General features: G+C 49.4%; 7 protein-coding genes across 7 annotated transcripts; 3 read left to right on the top strand and 4 right to left on the bottom strand.

Annotated features, from left to right (window-relative positions):
• Positions 1–276: 276 nt before the first annotated feature.
• VFPPC_07691 (catechol dioxygenase) lies at positions 277–1320 on the bottom strand (the record flags this gene model as incomplete). Its single annotated transcript, XM_018286509.1, has 4 exons — positions 277–459; positions 518–711; positions 761–999; positions 1058–1320. 4 exons carry the CDS (start codon positions 1318–1320, stop codon positions 277–279), a joined length of 879 nt encoding a protein of 292 aa, XP_018143173.1.
• Positions 1321–1995: 675 nt separating this feature from the next.
• VFPPC_07690 (CAIB/BAIF family enzyme) lies at positions 1996–4134 on the bottom strand (the record flags this gene model as incomplete). Its single annotated transcript, XM_022428578.1, has 5 exons — positions 1996–2000; positions 2298–2805; positions 2859–3353; positions 3404–3702; positions 3762–4134. The coding sequence occupies 5 exons, from the start codon at positions 4132–4134 to the stop codon at positions 1996–1998; spliced, it is 1680 nt and encodes a 559-aa protein (XP_022284369.1).
• A 455-nt stretch (positions 4135–4589) lies between these two features.
• Positions 4590–5585, top strand: VFPPC_07689 (alpha/beta hydrolase fold family protein; the record flags this gene model as incomplete). Its single annotated transcript, XM_018286507.1, has 4 exons — positions 4590–4761; positions 4824–5075; positions 5134–5380; positions 5444–5585. 4 exons carry the CDS (start codon positions 4590–4592, stop codon positions 5583–5585), a joined length of 813 nt encoding a protein of 270 aa, XP_018143171.1.
• A 76-nt stretch (positions 5586–5661) lies between these two features.
• On the bottom strand, positions 5662–6220 carry VFPPC_15983 (fungal specific transcription factor; the record flags this gene model as incomplete). Its single annotated transcript, XM_018293736.1, has 3 exons — positions 5662–5694; positions 5761–5987; positions 6040–6220. 3 exons carry the CDS (start codon positions 6218–6220, stop codon positions 5662–5664), a joined length of 441 nt encoding a protein of 146 aa, XP_018143170.1.
• A 1027-nt stretch (positions 6221–7247) lies between these two features.
• VFPPC_14285 (amidohydrolase family protein) lies at positions 7248–8346 on the top strand (the record flags this gene model as incomplete). The annotated part of the gene is made up of 2 exons (XM_018292054.1): positions 7248–7549; positions 7626–8346. The coding sequence occupies 2 exons, from the start codon at positions 7248–7250 to the stop codon at positions 8344–8346; spliced, it is 1023 nt and encodes a 340-aa protein (XP_018143169.1).
• A 196-nt stretch (positions 8347–8542) lies between these two features.
• Positions 8543–9468, bottom strand: VFPPC_17876 (RTA-like protein; the record flags this gene model as incomplete). The annotated part of the gene is made up of 3 exons (XM_022429550.1): positions 8543–8651; positions 8705–9115; positions 9173–9468. 3 exons carry the CDS (start codon positions 9466–9468, stop codon positions 8543–8545), a joined length of 816 nt encoding a protein of 271 aa, XP_022285396.1.
• A 3692-nt stretch (positions 9469–13160) lies between these two features.
• On the top strand, positions 13161–14893 carry VFPPC_07685 (NRPS-like enzyme; the record flags this gene model as incomplete). The annotated part of the gene is made up of 3 exons (XM_018286504.1): positions 13161–13440; positions 13514–13622; positions 13684–14893. 3 exons carry the CDS (start codon positions 13161–13163, stop codon positions 14891–14893), a joined length of 1599 nt encoding a protein of 532 aa, XP_018143166.1.
• Positions 14894–15249: the final 356 nt, after the last annotated feature.

The following is a 15249-nucleotide window of genomic DNA, read 5'->3' as shown; positions in this document are numbered from 1 at the left end:
GTCTAATTTGGGTATCTCTGGGAATCTTTGCCAAAGTCTTAGTTCTAGTTTGTAAATGCAGCACTGTTCAGACAGCAGTGTCTAAATTGCAGACTTCCATACTCTATAAGTAAATTTAGATACACCACGCAGCTGTTTCCTTCACCGCCGCACAATATGTCACAAAATCTAACAGGGCGTGGACTCTGTGAGCCGATTGGGTCGTATACAAACATTATCAATTCATCGCTAAAGTACAATCTGCCCAATTTCAACCTCCTCCCTTCAACAACCACCTTAAGAACTCTTAGCAAGCGTGACATTGTACTCCAACTCCAGAGGAGCCTGGGGATCACCCTTTCTCGGCACAAACTCCACACTGAGCTCGTCCTTGACGGCAAACACCGAGTCATTGCCCAGGTACTTGCAGTCCTTGTCGAAAATCTGAGTAGTCAGGGACTTGTGTCCCTCGTGTTGAACCTATTTACACGTTAGCTTTTAGTTCCTAGCTGTACAAGCTGAAGCCTAGTTTACTTACCATGAGGTGAATGTGAGCAGGACGGAAAACATGACGATCCATCATCTCCAACAGTTTACCTGCAGGACCGTCCTGGGGGACAGGGTAGGGAGTCGGTCGCAGGCAGTAGAAGGAGTAATTGCCCTCGGCATCAGTGTGGAAGACGCCACGCAGGTTATGTTCCTTTTGATTGGGATCTTGTTGCTCATAGAGACCTGCACATGTTAGTAAACATCCCGAAGATTGAGAGATAAACCAACTTACCGTTGGTAGATGCTTGCCAGACGTCGACTGTAGCATTTTGAAGGGGCTTTCCGGTCTCAACATCAGTCACCTTGCCGTGCATATAGACAACCTGTCCATCTGAAGGTGTGTCGAAGGTGATGGTGGTGCCATTCTCTCTGTGGGGAGTATCTTGTCTCCAGAATGGTCCAAGAATAGCAGAGGCAGTGAGTCCGTTTGTGCTCTTGGTGGCAGCACTGAAAGTAATGTCGTCCACAAGCCTACAAGTTTGTCTCATAAGATTTCGTTTTTGCCTTGTTCACAGTGTCAAACACTTACGATTCCAAGCCGATGACATCGCAAAGCAACTGTCCCTCATTTCTCTTGTCATTGCTCATCTTGCCGCACTCATTAATCATCTGCACGCCTGCCATCCACTCATCCGTAGTGAGTTGCACCTCCCTTGCAAAATCGTGAACATGCTTGATGAGAGCGGACATGACCTCTCGGAGGCGAGGGTTGGTATTAGCACCCATGGAGTCGATGACATTTTGGGTGAATTCCTGGCCGAGGCCAGCACTGCTCTGCTGATTGGAGCCCATGTTGTTGTGGTCTTGTGGTAATACTGAGGTGGTGGAAATGTTGAAAGAATAAGAGTCAAGTGTTGTTACAGAATGCTCTTGGCCAATACAATGCAAGGTAATTATAATCAAGGGATAGAGGGGAAATTGAATATTTATCAACCGGTTTGCGGGGACCCTTTTAAAGCTGGTGTCACAATGCTACTCGGAAGTAATGAGCTGATGGCATCGGACCACTTGGTATGTTGGTCATCCATTATTCAACCGGAGCTTTGGGGTCAGGTCGTTTCTTAGGACATTGAAGGGTCCAATACCTCCATGCAGGTCGCTGGCGCGGAACTTGGGACGCCGCCGTGGCCTCCGTCGGTATTACTGACTTGACCAGACCAGACATTTTTGGTCTTTCTTGGCCCCTCATGTTCTCCATGTTTTCTGTCGTTTTCGTTCCGTGTGATTTGATGGAGACCCCGCAGAGTTGCAGGCGTGTGGCGCCATGTGAGCTGGGCCAGACCTGACCAGACTTGACATGTTCCGAAACTATCGGATGCGATGAGGTGCGTTAGCCGCTCTTCATGGTGGGCACTGGCCGTACTCGCTGCTCACATGCACAGGATGATTGCTGTTTGTGTAAATCGATGAGTGCTGTTTGAAGTGGTTCTTATGTTGGTACGCCAGATAACTAAGATGTTATTCCAACTACCCTAATTAGAGACATGAGAATTATAGGATGTTCTACAAAGTCAACTATCACCAAGGCGTTGAATCAGGATTCCATTATCAGTGATGACGTATGGCCACGGCATTTACCAAATGTCAACTGGTGCTTACTACACCAGACGCAAGGTGTCGTCGCACCGAGAACGAGTGGACATCAGCTTAAGCACACATGTACTGTCATTGCAAGTTTCGGCGTGGGTCATTCTCATCCATGCAATCTCTAAACGACGCAGCTCTCTTATACCAACACTCACACAAGCACCTATACTACACTAACCTACGATCCTCTTCCTTTCCAGCATCCCAGCTCGCCTCATTACTCCCATTCGGTCTACTAGCCCTACTAAAGCTTATCTCCAAATCCTCAATCTCCACAACCGGCAGAACCGCAGAAACATTTGCCTTGTACCCCTCTGAGTGCCAGTGATCCAAATACTTCGGATGGTCGACAAAGTCAGGAAACAGCTGTCGCATTCGTCTAAGTGCCGTGCCAGAAATCTGATCCACGCTATGGGCGTGACTTAGGGAGAGAAACTCTGGACCAGCCTGTCTCCGAAGTTCCTCTTGAACCTCCACTGGCAACAGGCCAACCTTGAATAGAAGAAGATCGTAGTGTAGGAGAGAAGCCGTGGCGTGCCATGATCCACCCTTTGTTGCGCGATGATAGAGACCTGTCAAAGCAGCAATAGCACCAATGCAGCCGGTTCCATAGTCAGAGATTGGGAATGGAGGGACAACGGGTTCGTTGAGGCCCATGAAGCGTCCTTGTTCCCATGCTACACCTGTGACCTGTGCTGTGTTAGAGTTGTCAACTTGCCGGAGGCTCTGCGTTGTGGACTTACACAGTCGGCGATTTGCTGCCAGCCAGGACGACCTGCCCATTCGCCCTTGTATCCGAAGCAGTTTTCGTTGACGTATACAATACCTTTACCTCTCTTGGCGGCTAATTCCGCCATCGCGCGAGGTCCATAGCCTAACTTCTCCAAGGCACCTGGCCGATATCCATCAACCACGATATCCACATCCTGGAGCAACGTCTCGAATATTCGTCGCCCCTCGGTAGTTTTGAGATCAAGATCAGTAGTGCGCTTGCCCATGTTCCCATCGACCTGGAAAAACGGCACATCACTCAAGTTTGGACTCGTCACCTTGAGCACGTCGGCACCATACTCGCCCAGGATCCGTGTGATTGTTGGACCGGCAATGATGCGGCACAGGTCCAAGACCTTGATACCCGACAGTATTCTCTTGTCACCATTTTCTGGTAGAGGACACTTTGGTGTGCTAGACTCGAGATTTTCCACGGCCCAAGGAGGCAATGACCAATTCTCTTTACCCTGTAAATCATCAGTATAATGGACATTCAAAATCCAAGGGTACAGCCTACGTGCGGAGTCCGGAGAAACTCTTCATGTTTAAATGCCTTTACACCAGCTTGTCGATGCTGAGCATTCATCTTCTCCAACTGCTCAACCGTAAACTTCCTCACCGCAGGCTCGATCGCATCCACAATATCCTGGTGCGTTTCCAGATCCGGTCGATGTGACTCCAACCCAATCATCTTCAATGTCGTCGAAGCCTCTAATGATCCATGAATGTGGTAATACTCTCCCGTCTCAGCAGTCTCATACAAATTCGCAGACATGCGCCGATACGCATTCGACTGCGCTTGCAACAAGTCGGTGTCTAGCATCAATTAGCATCCACTCACTTACACCCAGCATCACCTCATCACACAATCTCACCTTTCAACAAGGATCGCACATTTTTATCCAGCTTCCCCAAGCCCCCAACTCTCGCCAAATACGCCTGGAACAAAAATGCCGTTGTCTTTTCCTGATCCACTCTGATCTTTCGATCCTCTGCCGCCTTGCCGAGTTTCTCATCCGCAAGTGCAGATGCGACACATCCCTCAACAGCTTTCAAGGCAGCTGTTAATTCTGTTTCTTTAAAGGGAATTGGAAAGTACGGTCTGTCCCTCGTGCCTGTGAATTGCACATTTTGACGCTTATTTCTCGCATGAGCGGGCAGCGAAGTCTCATCCAGCAGCGGAAGTAAAAAGTCCAAAATACTAGAACTCTCAGCTATAGAGCTGTATGAGGCGTGTTCGGAGCCCATGACTGGTGAATACTGAGTTCCGAATTGTTCGGGTCTTGTGTCTGGTGCTCAAGTGCTGAAAACGATGACCAAGAAATTGCACATCAACGCATTGGCCTATCTCGTGTGAATCCGGATACCCGAGCTTGATAAATATTTACTCGGGTCTTTTTTTAACAAGGCCACGGCGGGATATGGCACAACGAACGGGCTTGCTAGTGTTTTGTGGTGTAAAGTGCTCCGCGGTCTGCAAAGTTCCGATGGAGTTGCGTTTCTTCCGACGGCTCCACATTGAGTTTGATCGGATAACACACTCACACACACTCGCTCTGGGATGCGACAACGTGGGGATATTGTGTGAGGTTTGGTGTGTTGGGTGGCTGACGTCGTTTTGACGTCCGGTGCTTTGCTTCGGCTCAAAGTTCTTTGTGCGCCGCGTTGAATCGAGCTGCACTGTAAGACAACTACATGTGAATATGCCTACGATTCAAATTGACGACCAAGAGCTGTATTACAGCTGGAATCCGGCTGGCGATGGGCCAATTTTACTTTTCATTCATGGGTTGGGGTCGAGCAATTCATTCTATGCACCAATTATTCCGGGATTAGTGCAGAAGGGCTTTCCATGTTTGGCATTTGATACACCAGGTTTGTAGAACTAATTGTGATGTAAATTCTATGAACAGAGGCATAAATTGACGAATTCATAGGCAGTGCCTTGTCAACATACAGAGGCAGAGACAGCGATGGCGAAGCACTATGCGGTGCTGCTGTAGCTCTCATCGCAGCCCTTGAGCTCGATGCCAAACGAATAATTGTCATCGGGCACTCAATGGGGGCCATAGTAGCCAGCGAGATTGCTCTTCATCTAGGTCTCTTGGGAGTTGTTCTCATTGGGCCTGTGTATCCGTCGCCCGCGCTAGCAGGGGTGTTTGATGCTCGGATCAAGCTTGTCGAGAATGGTAAGTCTAAATAATGCTCAGTTGAGCCAAGACGATATATCTCACGATTTCTACACAGAGGGCATGGAGGGCGTGGCCAAGGTCGTTCCATTTGCAGCCACAGGTCCCAAGGCAACGACTACGCAGCAGGCTTTTATTCGAGCCCTCCTGTTAGCTCAAACAGCTGAAGGATACAAGTCGCTGTGTCGAACGATCTCCAACGCCAAACGACCGCGGTATGAAGATATCAAGTGTCCTCTGCTTATTATTGCCGGTTCGCATGATAAAACGGCGCCGCTTACGGGGTCGCAAGAGATTTTGAACAGGTATGCACATGACTCTTTTCCGTTGAAGACTACGAGTTGTCATATGTGCTGACTCTTTTCTAGCTGGGGAGTAGAGGCTGGTTTCAAGAGAATTGAGATACTGGCGGAAGTCGGGCATTGGCATTGTATTGAAGCAGCTGAGGATGTGGAATCCTTGGTGAGCGCATTCGTTGATGGGATCCGCGTCACTATGAGCGGAGCATAACATACACTTTGAGCACTAGAATAGATTTAAAGTGATACCATGGTATTTTCTATGCGAAAGTGTTAATCATCATCTATTATTTAAGATGTGCCGTAATCGCACCAGTGTCCTGACCCAACAGTTAGCAACAAGCAGACTTTTACAAGTTCAGTTTAGTCCAGACGCGAGCACTCACCATATAAACTTGATAAAACTTCATCCTCCACTTGCCATCAGCAGACTTGACAACATCTGCTCTCGCCGCCCAATCCACGTCAATGTTGGTGCCATTACGCAGCCCAAGGGCGACGGATCCATACAGCATGAATTCACTAGATGTGTTGGAGTACGGAAACACCTTGTAGATGGTGTGTTTTCGAGATGCTACTACAGACCACATGCCGATTCTCGTCGTCGTGATTTCTAATCTCAAATTAGCTGTAGTCGGAGTTGAGACGTGTAGTGCGCAACATACCATCGTTCCCCTGTGACTTTTTTGAAGCCAGAATAAATGTTGCCTCTGGTGTGAATAGGTCTACATATTGTTCATGCTCTCCCGGGATGTCCGATACGCGGTAAAAGTCCTCGAAGAATTGGACAATTTCCGGGGAGACTGCGGCGTCACTAGGATATGCGGCCTTGTATGAGTGGGCCATGATGAACAGTATTGTTCGTAGTGACACAGAGTAAAGAGAATTAAGTAATGCCTGAGTGAGCACCGAGTCACTCAATCTGTGATGCAATGTGTCTGTATCACAGGCAATTTGATAAGACTGAATTTGCTGGCCGGGAGTTGACAAAGCCTCGACTACGTTGACGGATTGAGTCGTGCCTGGAGTATCCACATGTTGAGCAAAGTCCCGATGACAGATGTAAGGGCATTCTCGGACATTCAGTTTATGAGCATATTATCGGAAGTATTTCAACAACTCATTAAAATGCTTTGTAATGCTTATTTCCGGTTCCATAGTTTCATCTTTAATCGCGGCTAACTTGGGTGCGCGATGCAACTCGCATGAATGGTTCCTGCCACTTGGAGAGAACCGCGTTTGTCCGTCGCATTGTGCGCTGCTCCAACTTGATCGGTGGTCAATATTTGAAGCACTCAGGTGCGACGGCAGGCGAGGGTTCAAATTCAAGGCTCAAGCGGTCTCTGGCCTGGCAACCCCTTCCCAGCCAGGCATTGAACTTTGTCCACCCGTGGGGGGCGGCAGATAGCTCCAGCCGTGCAACTTGGGAGAGTTAGCACTGTATTTCCCACGCGGCTTCCCCTACAAAATGCCCCGCATTCAACGGCGGATACTGTACGACAATCTTGGAGCTACCCCTCGATGCCCCTCGATTCACGGCCTGCTTCACACCCCTCCATCAAACATCCGGTCCACAAACATGGCACTCGAGCTGTCAGCCATTGAAGGCCCGTGTGAGCAGACTGATATTGAGCCCGTTACAGCCTTGCTGCAGACGGCAATGTCTTGAATATTACCATTCTAGTCCGTCTGGCAGCTCGGCGTCGGCATCGGCGCTGTCAAAGACCGAGAAAAGTAAGCAGCCAGCTATAAAGATTCCCGCCCCTCTGGCCAAGCAGCTCAGCCGCGTACATTTTCTCTTTTTAAATATTTGCAGAGATCAATTGCTTGGTGATTGTCATTTTACCCCCTGTACATCTCATTCACAGTGAACATGCACGGAAAAGTTGCTCTCGAGGAGGCTTTCGCCCTGCCTCGTCTTCACGAGAAAACCAGATGGTGGGCGTCGCTGTTTGCCGTCAACCCAGACCAGCATGCCGCTGAGATGACGGACATTACTGATATCCGTATCAAGTACATGGACAAGCACGGCGTTGGCTACACTATTCTTTCATATACTGCCCCTGGCGTCCAGGATATCTGGGACCCCAAGGAAGCGCAGGATATGGCTGTAGAGATTAATGACTACGTTGCCGGAGCTATCAAGAGCCACCCCGATCGGTTTGGTGCTTTTGCGTACGCGTCTCCTCACCTTTTCAATTCGAATTGAAACACTCTCTAAGCAGAAAGTGTCAAACTAACAAATCACCAGCACTCTCTCCATGCACAACCCACAAGAAGCAGCCGACGAACTGAAGCGCTGCGTCACCAAATACGGCTTCAAGGGCGCCCTCGTCAACGACACCCAACGAGCCGGAGCCGACGGCGACGACATGGTCTTCTACGACGGCCCCGAGTGGGACGTCTTCTGGTCAACCGTCACGGAGCTCGACGTCCCCTTCTACCTACACCCGCGCAACCCCACGGGCACGCAATACGACAAGCTCTGGGCCAAGCGCAAGTGGCTTATCGGCCCTCCCCTCAGCTTCGCCCAAGGCGTCTCCCTCCACGTCCTCGGCATGGTGACCAACGGCGTCTTCGACCGCCACCCCAAGCTGCAGGTCGTCCTGGGCCACTTGGGCGAGCACATTCCCTTTGACATGTGGCGCATCAACCACTGGTTCGAGGACGTCAAGAAGCCGCTTGGCCTGGACTGCAAGAAGACCATCAGGGAGTACTTCCAGCAGAATATCTGGATCACCACCAGTGGGCACTTTTCCACGACGACGCTGCAGTTTTGCATGGCGGAGGTTGGTGCGGACCGCATCTTGTTCTCTATTGACTACCCGTTTGAGTGCTTTGCCGATGCGTGTGATTGGTATGATGGTGTGCCGATCAATTTGGTGGACAAGGCTAAGATTGGGAGGGATAATGCGCGGAGGTTGTTCAAGTTGCCTGAGTTTAAGGACAGTGAGAAGCATGTTGGTGCCTAGAGTGTATATATAGACAGTTATGAAATGACATTCAATGACATTATTATTGACAACGATTAACTTTGAAGTGAGTCATGTTTATCTATGGTATTCTCGTGCGCATCTATATACAAAGAAAATTGCGAGTATTAAGGACGCGAATGTCCAACTTTTCTATTACTCAAACATATATGTGGGACACCATCATTGCAGTGTCTCATTTTTCGACATCAGATGTCGACGTCGACCGTGGTACATTTGACTTGGGGCTAAGCAACAAGCCGGGGTGGCCGATGCATAGTGAAAATGCGGCGATAACAATAAGCCTGTAACGAAGTTAGCTGCAGCTCTCCCAATAAGTCCTCATGATGCAACATACACTCCTTCCAGACCAATAAACAGGCCCTCATCGGTGATGAGATCCGAGTCCCGATAGCCCTTGCTCAGCTCGTATGCTCTGTAGATGGATCGTCCGAGAATCAAAACAACCGCCACAGCCAAGAATGACAAGAACAATCTGACTCTCGACGTCAAGGCCTGCGTCACAGGATCGCGGATATATCGAATCATGTAGTCTGCAAAAGCAGCGATGAAGATGGAAATGACGACCACCTGCAGCACCAAGCCCGCCATGGTGATGTCGACGCCAGTGTTACTCGACCCGCTCGTCTGGGTGGACAGAGCGCCACCCGCAGCCTGGAGAGCGAGGCATACCAGATCTGCCGGGATGAAGATCCAGTAGAAGAATTTGGGGTTGAAGCGTGAGAGTTGCGGAGCGAGGTGGTTGATGCTGCGCAAACGGGTTAGCTGCTTCCTCTGATGCATTGCGACAGAGACAGACACTCACGTTTTGGACAGCGTTACATAGATTGCCGCCGTGTAAAATACGGGTCCCGTGGTGATGAAAATAATCTGAATCAAAAAGGCGAGGAAATCGAACGGGTTCTTGTATAGCAGAATACGCGCCGCGTACCCGACAATCTCAACCAGACACCCAAAGATCATAAAGGCCATGAAGCCCCAGCTTCTCAGCGAATGCCGAGCGCGACATGAACTATAATGGCGAGGGAGAACAGCGCGAGAAAGATTGAATTTGCGGGGATCGAAGGTCGGTATCCGTACACACTCGCCTCGATCGGACATGTTGAGAGTGTGCAGTTGGCGTCGGGGCCGAAGCTGATGCGGTTGTCTGGGAGTCCGGACGCCATGTTGAAACTTTGGTGGAGCTGTGATTCGAGAAGAAGAGATGTAGGACAGGATTGCTGTCTCTTTGAGGCTGTTTGTTCTGTACTTACCTTTCCACCTGTGGCATCGTCATGGGAAAAGGATCTTGAATATATACATGACAGTTAAACACCGCCAAGTCAAACCCATCACCAAACATAGCCTCGTCATCATCCATCGAAACGCTATCAAAACATCTCACCAACACTCGCTTTCGCTTATGGAACCAGTGTAATCCGCCTCGCACAAGCAATCCCAGCGTCTTGGCACCGCCATTCGAATCAACCCCCCCAAAGCGGTAATGGTCTAGGTGTCTTCGCTTTCGCTTAACTATCAGAATAGGGGATAGTGCGCCAGCAACGACACCTGAGTGGCTGCCTTTCAGCGGGAAGGATGGGGCCAGGCGGCTGTTGACAACATTGAAGTTTCCACTTGACAGCCATGCCCAGGCTGTTGGACAAATTGCCATCCATCTTGGGCGAATGCCGGAAAATGTAGTCGTCAGCTTACGTCTCGATATCGTTTGACAGGGCGGGTCCTTTCCGATCGAAATCCTTCATCTTCCCCCCAGCCCTACGGCTTCCCGTTTGCGCAGCCATGCGATGGATACGCAGCGCGTTGGGCGAAAATTGATGCTGGGTCAAGGGCGCAGCCACCAAGCCTCCTTCTGGTGGGCATTTCGTTGTCCATGACGTTCTCGCCAATCTCCTTCAATCGTTCCACGTAACTGCGGGCTAAGCCTCCACTGTTGTTCGAGGTGCCTTGTCTCGTTCTCGCACGTATAGATTAAGGTTGTTTTTGTCTTGGAATGACCCGCTGCATATTGATCTTGGGGTTACAAATCGCGGACGATCTTTTGTGCCGGTTCGGATTGCGGCTTTTTGTGTGAGGGTTTGTGTTTTGGGTATGCTTTTCGTTTCAGAGTGCTGCAGCCATGCCTAGCAAGGCTTTGCTGGCATCATATGCGTCGACGTCTCTTCGTCAGGCAGTCTGAGTAGAATGCCAACCTTTGACTTTCTTGTGTTATGCAATCCAGTGACAAACATACATTCAGTTGGCCGCTTTTTTGGAGTTGTTTTGCTGCTTTGTGGGACTGCCTGGGCTGCTATTCGGACACCAGGTCATTTGCCAAAAACTTCAAACTTGAGTCGGGTGGCATAGACACATGTTTGCTCCTAGAATTAGTCACATTGGTCTCAACTAGTTGGAGTGGCCGAAGTGTTACTGCAGTGCGGCGCCTTCAAAACTGCACAGTCATAAGATGCTGACGTGGCTTGTCCAAAGGCTCTGGAGGAAGATTGGATATCAAATATTGTCAATATCGCCCGAATGGGACACAGACGACGTTGACCCAATCAGGCGGGGGGCTCTCATGGAGGAGCGTATTGATGCGTATCGTAACATTGAATGGATTTTATGCGCGGGCAAGCTGAGCTGCCTCCAAATTTTGTCAAACCACACCCACCGCCGGAGTGGTTGCTCCTCCCGACAATCGACGACGGGACAGACTTCTTGCTCGCATGTATTGCCTGTTGGGACTACGCTTGGTGAGTCTTGTACAGAATCGAATTCCGTCAGTCCTCCCGTCATTGAGGTTTCAAATGAAGCATGTGTGTTCTCGATCTCAGTCTACAATGGTATATCTGCTGTGTACTGTGTCAATTGCGCCCAAGGCAGTTACGGCCAAACAATTGGCACTCGAGGGACAAGCCTCTCCGGTCGTGACATTACATAATGTCCAAAATCCCGACCAAACACGCCCGAGCTTCTTTTTCATGTCATTGGGTTGTTGTACTCAATTATGTTTACCCAGAAAGCCAAGCCCGTAGGGTAAGGTGCTTATGGCATCTGTCTTTTTTAGTGTTAGTGACGTGCCGCTGAGGGCGGGCAGCGAACTCTCAAGGGTATAATAAGGCGCGTGGAAACGCACAACGGGCTATAAAATACTAAAAACTATTGCAAGGCTGGCGAAATTTCACGTGGGTGGTAGAACATGGACTGCCGCTTTGATCGAACTACTTCCAAGAGTAAAGACAGAGGAAAATGGATGATCAATCCTGTGCCACTTGCGCCACACAAGCAATGGATATGACAGCACTTATTAGTCATTCGTATCGCAAGAACGCTGTCATCAAAAAAATCCAATGTGATTCGGCGGGCAAAACTGGTCTTCATTTTCAGAACCAATGGCTAGTGTTGCCCCTGTACAAATCTTACGGTAGACTGGACATGACTGAAATATCCACCAAGTGACAGCACCAGATTCAACCAGACTCATTCTTATTGTTCGGGATGGGCAATCTTTCTCACACGTTCCCGCCCGCCCGTCTAGTTGCATTTATCCGTGCAACGGTCTTGAGTGTTGGCGTCGAATAGCCGAGGAGCGGCTAGAACGATGATTGCTTCCAACACCGATTTCTGGAGTTAACTGAAGCGTAGAAGCAACATTGAAGACATAGGCTCCTGTATGGCACTTCACTAGCCAAGGAGCAGCCGGCCTGATTTCGACATATACAGGTGAAAACGAGCGCCATCTATCCAATACCAACTCAATTGCCTAGGGAACTAACACGATTGATGGTCACGCCCGAGCCAGATCCACGGGGCCTATTCCGCTCACTTGCATCATCTGGGCACATGCGTAGGGAGCTGCAAAAGTGTACTCGCCAACATTTTACCCAGGGACACAGGCAGGACCACATGGCTGTAAGAGAGAACAAGCCATCAGCACCATGGGCTAGGCTAGATTTGACGCGAAATGCGACCAGACCAGTGTTGATCGCTCCATGTCGGTAGTTAAGAAACATGACCCGGAACTGAGCTGTAGGGCTGAGCGGGGAGCGTGTGGCGACCAACATGATAACATTGAAATATGAGATATTTTCGACGCCCGTAATCATACTCGTCAGTATCAGGATTCGACAGCCATATTCTCAATTATCTCGCATGATCAGCTAAATCAGGGTATATCTCAAGTTTAAATAGCAAGCCTGTAGGAGCTTCGTTACAGCGTATAGCCTTCCGATGATGCCACCGCCAACAGTTCACATGCACGTACAGTCCCCAATCCTCGACAAACTTGCGGGCGACACCGAGCTTTTCAAAGGCACATAACCCACCACCTCTATCAGCAGAAAACATGTGATAGAACCGCCACGCCCATTTCCAACTTATGAGTCCAAAGATAAGCATGCTTACGTGGGATTCCACTCTCGCTGACCGGTTCAACGTCTTTATCCACCATCTTGCTTACACACAATGCCTATAGGATGGGTTATTGTAAGACCCACCTTCAGGGCGATGTCATGGAAATAGCCTCATCAAGTTTTGGGGCATGCTGACTGATTCCTTCATAGCTAGGACAGCCATAAACCAGTTCTAGGATTTCGTTGTGCCGACATTGCCGGAAATAATATCCGGGATCACTGATTATGCCCGGGTTTGCATGAGGGGGGTTCGCCAATTTTGTTTTCTATAAATTTCACCAGTGTCCAAAAGGCGTTTTTCTGTCTTCCATAGAGTTTTTCAGTGTAGTGATTGAGACGTAGGACGACCTATCTAACACGTCTTTTGCGCTCACATTTGAAAGCCGTATTCTCTAATCGTTCAAAATGGTGCAAGCCCCGAGACTATTAGCCAACGTCATCGACGACAAAGCCAGGACTGCTCCAGATAGCCCATACCTTTTATATGCAGAGTCGACGGCACAGGTCAGGGAAGGAATATACAAGACTATTACGTGGAAACAGTTTGCCAATGCTATAAATAGAGCCGCACAATGGCTAGATGAGACAATTCCCAGGGTGGGCTCGGGTCGGCAGACGATAGCATATTCCGGGGCCAATGATGCGCGATACTACATTCTGATAGCAGCAGCAGCCAAGTCAGGTCGCACGGTGAGTACTTCTTCACGATTTATTGTGGTGTAAATGTTAATTGGGCTCGGAATAGCTCTTTATCCCAGATGGGCGAATCACCCCTGAAGGGCTGGCTACGATCCTTGAAGAAATCCAATGCACTGCTTGGCTCTATACCCATGGAGTACCTAGTGCGGTTGAAAAGCAGCAAAGTGTGCTCGTTCCAGAATTGGATTATTTTCTGAGGAGCGATGACACCCCTCCCTACCCCTACGAGGAATCGTGGGAGCAATCCAGAGACGACATTGTTTGCATTATCCACACTTCTGGCACAACAGGTATGCTTCAACAAGATCCAGATGTTAGTTCCACGTTTCCTAACATTTTTTACCTCAGGTGTCCCAAAACCAATCTATCTCCGCAACGGATACCTCTCGGTTTGGGATAGTTGGAATACCATCATGGCGAGGCACTCTCGACAAATTACATATCGACACATGGTCAACGCCCTGACAGTAAATGTATGCGCACCACAATGGCTGGCCGGGTTAGCATTTAGCCTCGCTGCTTCTGCCTACTTCGGGTTGACAACGGTAATGCTGCCCCCGGACATGACAGCTCCTTTCGACCCGCAACTGATTATGCAAATCTGTCAAAACACGGGCGCCAACAGTATCGCCTCACCTCCGTCCCTGATAGAGGAGTTTTATAATGATGAGAGAGCACGATCATTTCTGAAAAATCTCGACTTTATAACCTATGTTGGTGCCGGATTGAATCATGCGGTGGGCGATGACCTCGCAAAGCATACTCACCTGTTCCCTGTAATCGGATCAACCGAGCGGGGAGCCTGTCTTTCATTCGAGCCCGAGGAGGCGAGCATGTGGAAGACGTTTGATTTCGTCCCAGAGATGGGGTGCCGGTTTGAGCGAGTCCAAGGCGACCAATATGAGCTGCATATTGATCGCACGCCGCAGCATAAACTTTTCCAATGTGGCTTTTATTCCTTCCCGCACCTCGAATCCATTGATACGGCTGAACTTTATTCTCCGGTGACCACGGAAAACGGCACCAGGCGTTGGATCTCTTGTGGACGCAGAGATGACTTGGTGAAGCTGTCATGGCTGGCCAAGTTCCACGCGACACATATTGAGGATAATATCGCAATGCATGCTAACGTTGGGGGCGTTTTTGTCGGTGGTGAAGGGCGTGAGGTGCCATACATTATCATTGAGCCCAAGAACCATGGCTGCATTGGTGATCCGGAGGGTTTCATCGATAAGATCTATCAGCTTGCAGTTGAGAGTGTCAACAAAAGAGACGATGACGAGATTCGGATTCCTAGAGAAACGGTTATGCTAGCAGACGCAGCGTTGCCGTTCAAGCGTACGGCAAAGATGACTCTTCTGAGGAAAGAGATAGAGAGGGATTACCAGTATCATATTGAGGAATTGTATCAGCGAAGGAGAATGGTGAGGGCGGCTTAGAGTGTTGATATCAGGGGCATCTGGCGATAAAGAAATCGACTGTTTCCATCTTGTTTTTCGTGAGATGTCCCATGAATCGAAAATTTTACTGATTAGTCAAGTTACTGCACTGGTAAGGGTCTGGTATCAAGTCGGCAGTGAAAACGGTCAACTGGTGCCCTGCTGGACTGGACGCACACATGCAGGTGTGTGCACTACTGAAATATCAAATGGCGCCTGAGTCCAATCACGTCAATTTGCAATTGTGTGGCAAGTGCAGGCACGACTGCACCTTCTGAATAGTGGCAAGGCCAGATCCCCCAATTCAATTGGACGATGGGCAAGTCCGGCCAATTAGAACCTGTCGCACTTTCCTC

The sequence above is a fragment of the Pochonia chlamydosporia genome, chromosome 4 (assembly GCF_001653235.2).
Source record: "Pochonia chlamydosporia 170 chromosome 4, whole genome shotgun sequence".
Classification (NCBI taxonomy): domain Eukaryota; kingdom Fungi; phylum Ascomycota; class Sordariomycetes; order Hypocreales; family Clavicipitaceae; genus Pochonia; species Pochonia chlamydosporia.
The sequence above is the reverse complement of the archived record's forward strand: the minus strand, read 5'-3'. Positions and strand labels throughout refer to the sequence as shown.